General features: G+C 33.7%; 2 protein-coding genes across 6 annotated transcripts; both read right to left on the bottom strand.

The window, feature by feature from the left end:
• Nucleotides 1–595: 595 nt before the first annotated feature.
• On the bottom strand, nucleotides 596–3,652 carry LOC148789198 (uncharacterized). Of its 5 annotated transcripts, none has more exons than XM_088875917.1 (5): nucleotides 2,800–3,652; nucleotides 1,684–1,803; nucleotides 1,322–1,599; nucleotides 1,140–1,241; nucleotides 596–1,057 (listed from the first exon to the last, which is right to left on the bottom strand). In XM_088875917.1, exons 3-5 carry the CDS (start codon nucleotides 1,359–1,361, stop codon nucleotides 960–962), a joined length of 240 nt encoding a protein of 79 aa, XP_088732043.1. In that variant the 5' UTR covers nucleotides 1,362–1,599; nucleotides 1,684–1,803; nucleotides 2,800–3,652; the 3' UTR covers nucleotides 596–959. The 5 variants fall into 5 exon arrangements, with proteins under 5 accessions (XP_088732043.1, XP_088732045.1, XP_088732039.1 ...); XM_088875919.1 differs by having other exon boundaries at nucleotides 1,146–1,241; XM_088875913.1 differs by having other exon boundaries at nucleotides 1,140–1,211.
• A 147-nt stretch (nucleotides 3,653–3,799) lies between these two features.
• Nucleotides 3,800–4,838, bottom strand: LOC105155649 (E3 ubiquitin-protein ligase ATL23). The gene has a single exon (XM_011071551.3). It carries the CDS (start codon nucleotides 4,559–4,561, stop codon nucleotides 4,031–4,033), a length of 531 nt encoding a protein of 176 aa, XP_011069853.1. The 5' UTR covers nucleotides 4,562–4,838; the 3' UTR covers nucleotides 3,800–4,030.
• Between the last annotated feature and the right edge of the window lie 1,614 nt (nucleotides 4,839–6,452).

The raw sequence follows: 6,452 nt of genomic DNA, 5'->3' as shown, positions 1-6,452 counted from the left end.
ACTTTTTCATTTATAATAGATTTGTAATGGGAAGGCCTACCATAGCTAAACGAGGCGTTACAAAGTCTTTGTAACGGCTTGGCAAACAACCATTACAATTTGTAACGGTCTTTGTGATAGCTGTCTGTAGCCGTTACAAACTTTGTGACATTAAAAAAAATTAATTTGGAACATCTTTTGTAACGGCTCGGTTGGATATGATATAATTGTTATTGTAACAGCCTTTATAATACATTTAAGTATGATTTTGCCAGATATTTGGAATGATTTTTGTAATATTCTTTGTAACTATTTTGTATTATATTATGTGTTTTTGCCACTGCACTTGTAACTGCTGTTAATACTACTTTTGTAACGGTCTTTGGAGTGGCCTACTTTCTAACCAGTAACTGTTTTTGGCACATTTTATAACGGCCTTATGATCTGATCTTTTATTAGTGTATTACAACAGCCACTACAAATGTAGTTACAAAAATTATTATTTTTTAATATATTTTACTATTTATTTTATTTAAGTATTTAATATATTTTAAAATTTATTTTAGTTAATATATTTTAATTTTTTTAAATGAATTTATATAAAACAAACATAATATAATAAAAAATTAATAATTTAATTAGAAAAAGTTAAAATATTATTACAAAGTTTTATTTTTACAAAATAAAAAAAATCCTAATCTAAATTATTTTCCCCAACGACCGTGTGTTCGTCATCGTCGTTGAATGCCGAGGGATCAACTGGAGGCTCGGGTGCAGAATAATCAGGCCAGTTGGGATTGACACATCTGATGTAGTGCTCGAGTGCCAACAGCTGATCATCTATGTTGGGCGCTCTGGCTGTGGTGGAGGGGTGAGGGAGCAGTCGACTACGTCGCTTGTGATGGTCTAACAATTGAGTGGTGGGCCTCAGAGCCGAGACCAAATACTCGGCTCCTCTTCCAGCCACCCACTGCTGACATCTAGACCTGCTGCTCGTCCGAGGCCATGGAGCCTTGAGAGGACAATGGAGGCTCTTTATTGCTTTGTAGCGTTCCTCTATCATCCTCAAGAGCATCTCCTGCAAACATGTAAAATAATTAGAGTAAAAAAAGTATATAAAATTAAAAGAATAAATGACGTATAAATTTTTAATTACTTACTACGACCTCCTCCGCTCTCGGGCCGCTCCATTGGTTGTCCTTCTTTTTGTAGACCTTCTCGAACACCTCCATCTGAGTGATGGGGCGTCTGAGTTGTGTTTCCTATTCAAAAATCAATATAAAAATGATAAAAAAAATATAAAAAATTAAATGTAATCACAAATATGCGTTGAAAAACATACCATCTTCCGCTTGTGACCCTAATGGATGACGAACACCCATGGTAGACCGTCGCAGCTGATCCGGATTTGTTGCCTCGTTGACCTTATTTTTGGCCGACTGTGCTCGGAATTTTGGGCTCGACCAGAACTCCAATAATTGGTGCTAGATCTCCTCAGTCAGCACGCGATCGGGCCAACTGGTTCCAGGCGTTAGCAAACCGCTTCCGTAGGAACTTCTCCGCCTACGACTTGACGAGTTTGAACATTCTCTCGTCATTGCAGTCCTACTAGTATGACATCTGAAAAATCAACAAAAAAAAAAAGTATAATTATTTGATAAAAAAATATAAATTTTAATTAAATTTAAATAATATTATACTTACATTCAATTTCTGGAACTAGAATAGCTGGTGTTCTTGTGGGATTGGCTATATGTTGGCCCAAGAATGCGAATATGCCCTTTGACCACATTATTGATGGTCGTATGAAAATTGCAGTTGGACCTAAAAATAATAATCAAGTATTAAAATCAATTCGAATTTAAAAACAATATTAAATGAATAAACTTATATTGAAGAATTTCGATCGAGAATGTGGCAGGCAAAGTTCTGTTTCTTTTTTTTCCAAGTTTTGAAACGAAATAAAATGAAATGCATATATGTTATATAAGTTGTTTTGTAACAGTTTTGTAACCGCCTTTGGAACACCAAAGATAGCCGTTGAAAACTAGTCGTTAGAAAATATAGCCATTACTTTGTAATGGCATTTGGAATGACTCTTATAAAAAAAATCGTTCCTAATACAACGGTTCTTGTACACCTTTTTTTCGTATACTTTGCAACTATTTTTTCCATTGCTATTGTAACAGTTGATTATTTGGCCAAATATTCGTTACAAAAATAGATAACCATTACAAAAACCATAGCAAAATAGTACGGCCTACAAATTGTAACAGTTATGTACACATAAAATTTGTAATGGTTTTTGGCCGTTACAAAAAAATTCATTTTCATTATTCTCTCAATGACGTCAACAAGTTCACCCCGTTACAAATATCGTCTGAAACGGCCAATTCAAAAAAGCCATTACAAATTCCACCTGTAGTGGCTAACTAGAACAAATGCGGAGTCATGGCAATGTTGGGTTAGGTTCAAGATTTGAAGAATCATTTCATGATCTTTTTTCCTGGGAAGTAAGGTACGAAATTTGGAAGAGATGTTCCAGATGTTTCTAAAACATAGGCAGCAAGAGCTTATGATGGACACCGTTTTCAGCATTCCCAACAGATATAAAGCGTGCAGTCCACCTAGAAAGAATAGTGTTTCTGGCAAATTCATATATTAACCAAGGAAACTTGCACAGATCTTACTTTCTTGGTAAGCCAATACTATGACAGAAAAGGATAAGATGGCATGGATAAAAATCTATTTAGAAAGTTTCAGCAATTTCATGGAAACAATCAGATAACATGAGCAGGCTAAAAGATCTCCAAAGCTTACCTTCCATCTCCAAAGTCAGTACTACACCAAAGGATCTGATCTCGGTCTCCTCATGGAACTTTACTTGTGCGAACTCCTTATGAACACCTTGAGGCCTTTACTATATCTGGCCTTCATTTCACCAATTTCCCCAGTGAAGAAAATCATGGTCCACACAATAACTTCTGTATGCCCTTTCATATGAGAAACAATTCTCATCATTCCTTGTAATAATCGCAATCTCCCAAAACGTCCAGTATAATCTTGCTTTGCCTATCTGAAGTCCCAACCCACAACACACTGCCCTACTACTCTTGTCTTCGCTGCCACTTTTAGCTACATACACCACATTTATACTGACATAATTACTAGATTATATGAAACTCTTTCAAATTGAGCAGTTCTTGGGAACATTAACATTGATACAGACTTCCATTATATATCGCATTTTCTTAACAAACCACCAGGCAGCAGCAGCCAAGTTGCGCATTGCCAAGTTATCTAAAGTTCGTCATGGATCGAACTTCCCAATTTTTCAGTTGAGCCATTTCACAGCCGGCGCTGCGTAAGTCAAGAAGATCACATACAAAAACTGATCATTTCTTAGTAAACTAGCACACGAGCCAGATGCAAGTTCCCCAAGGCTAAGGGAAGAATAAACCTTCCCTGCTTCTCCTGATTACTTACATGACTTCTCTTTGATACTTTTAGAGTCAAAACCATGTAGATATTATAACTTTACAATGAAACTGAAAAGTTATAACCCGGACGCCGAATTCCAGTTGGAGATATTATATTGTGACATAGCGAACATGATTAATTGCTAGCAATTCCTTATTAATTCTAATTGTACATTCTAGTATTCTTGAAATTTTTCAGGACATTTTAGAGACAAGTCTCATCCAAACTGCTCTGAAAATACTAGAAATGATTATTGCCCACAACTCTATCCTTAACAAAACTGTAATCCTCACAATCATTTCAGCATAATTGATTTTAGAAGAAAGGGTATCCACCAGACTAAATCAAAAGCGAAACTAACAATCTTAAGGTATGTGATCATTTCCAAAAAGGATACATGTACATAGGCGAAGTCACAAAAGGCAGAAGCATTGTATGGTCACGGATTTTAGACTTACAAAACATCATCCATTTGCAGTAATAGAAAGTGTCCACAGCCAATTTCTTGAATTTCCTTCTACTTGTCAAGCCACCAATATTCAATAAGAAGTTCCCTCCTCAAATCAACAGCCTAAAGCCTCTTCCATCGATCATCTTCCCAAATTCTTGACCCTGCCAGCCCTGCAGGATCCAGGTCAACCCGGGTTCGACAAACGGGGCAAGTGGGTTTCTTGCCAATCCACCGATCCACACATTTCGCGTGAAACAAGTGCTTGCAAACCGGAAGATTCCTACACTCATCCCCTTCTTCAAACGAATCCAAGCAAATTGCGCAATCAGATCCCCTTGGAAAAGCTGCGACGCTATAAGCGACGACTGGGAAAATATCCTGCATCGGAGGTAACCCTTCAGCCGCAGCTGCAGCGGCGCTGTTGGGATGGAAGAAGCGGGTACACCGGCGGTTGAAAGTGTTGGACAACAAGAGAAGGTGGAACAGGGCAACGGCGGCGAAGCCCAGGAAGAAGAGGAAGATGGCTATTACGACAACCATGATTATCCATTTGAGTAAGAATAGGAGTATTTTTCTCTGGCCCCTGCTGAGGTATTGTGGCGGAGAACGGTGGTAGATGCGGCGGTGGTTTTCTTGGTTGGAAATTGGCATGTAGAGCGGATTTTGGAAAACTTATACTATTTTTTGTTTTTCTGGCCAAATACTAAAAATAGCAGAAAATTTTTTTAGATTTAGACGGATTTGGTGAAGGAGATAAAAAGGTGCTGGAGGTGGGTAGAGGGGGAGTTAGGTGACCGTGGCGGCGGCGGTGGCGGTGGCGGTGGCGGTGGGGAGATGAAGAGATTGACGCTATTTCTTTATCTTTTCCTTTATGGTTTTGTCGGAACGTCTCCTCGTTAAGGTTGGAAAATTTTGCACCATATTTTTCCTTTGGGGTAAAATTTATATTAGTATTTGAGTTTCGTGATTAATATCATATTAGTATTTAAGTAATAATGAATAATTTAATTAATTTTTGAATTTGACAATTAACATCACATGATTTGAGCGATTATAAATAGCTTAATTAGCATTCAAATTTTATCATTAATATTATCTTCATGTTAATTAATATTTTTAATTTATTTTTATATTATTTCTTATATAATAACTAATTTACCCTTGAATAATAATTTATAAATAATAATAAATAAAATTTAATCAATATTTTTTTTTAATTATCTGGCTCTCATTTTTTATTTGAGTATTATATTTGGTAATAATATTTTGTTAAATTATTATTTTCTATTCATTTTATTTATCAATATTAATAAGATAATTCATTACTTAGTAATTAATTATATTAAATATAAAATCAAAATGCATTACAACCATTGTGAAATTGAATTTGCATTCTAAATTTTGAAAATTTGTAATTTAAAATTGAAACATTTGCATTTAAATTTAAGCATAGCAGTCGAAGTTTAATATATATTTTGATTAAATACATATATATATATATATATAGATCTTCACGATAGAAATTTATGTTGTCCATATCTTGACCATTAACATAAGTTTGTATATATTGAATTTTTCTATATGCATTGAGAAATAAAAATAGTATAACGTATGAAAATAATAAAATATATTAATCTTGATAATCAAATATGGAAATGAAAGTTAATTGGTTCAAATAATATTAAAATATACCTAAAACGATAATAGCAAATAAATAAAAAAATTGAATATTTACCAAAAACGATATTAATGGTGAAACTTGAATATTAATTATTTGTAATTATTCGAATACTAAAGTGACGTTAATGAAGAAATTTAATTATTAATTGAGTCATTTATAATTACTAAGGTGGTATTAATGGCAAAACTAGGATAACTAAATTATAGTCTTTTGACCTCTACTAGCCGTGACATGTGCGCGTATATAATAATTATTTTTTTACGCTTTAAAAAATATTATAAGTAAAAATAAAATATATAAATCAACACATCTAATTTTAAAAAAATACAGAAAAAATAAGAAAAAAGAAAACTATTGAAAGAGTATTATGGATACAACAAAATAATTAATATTGCGGTGTTATAAACCTCCGTTTATGAATGGATCTTTGATATAAGTAAAAAAAATATTTCATTATTATATTAGTATAGATTAGGTTGAATTTTGTTCTCCAACTTATGCGGTTAAAAAATACTAGTTTAAAAGGCTCATGTACCTATACAAGGTTCGAAAGTAGGGGTGGGCATCAGATCGGGTATTGCAGATTCAGATAGTTTAGGTCAGGTATCTAATTCCAATTCAAACTTTGCGAGTATCCAAAACTTCGGATATTCGATTTAATTGAATACCGAAAATTCGAAGCGTTGAATACCCGAATTTTTGTTTGTTTCTATTTTTTAAAATAAAATTTTCTAAGAGAAAATCAAAAGGCACAGGTTGTTTGAAGCCACTGTTAACTGAGCAAATTTATTAAATTTTAGTTTAAAATTTATAAATTATGAATATTCAATATACTATTTTATCATTTATAGTATATTAAAA

Source organism: Sesamum indicum, linkage group LG2, assembly GCF_026168435.1.
Source record: "Sesamum indicum cultivar Baizhima isolate 11 linkage group LG2, ASM2616843v1, whole genome shotgun sequence".
In the NCBI taxonomy this organism is placed as follows: Eukaryota; Viridiplantae; Streptophyta; class Magnoliopsida; order Lamiales; family Pedaliaceae; genus Sesamum; species Sesamum indicum.
The sequence above is the reverse complement of the archived record's forward strand: the minus strand, read 5'-3'. Positions and strand labels throughout refer to the sequence as shown.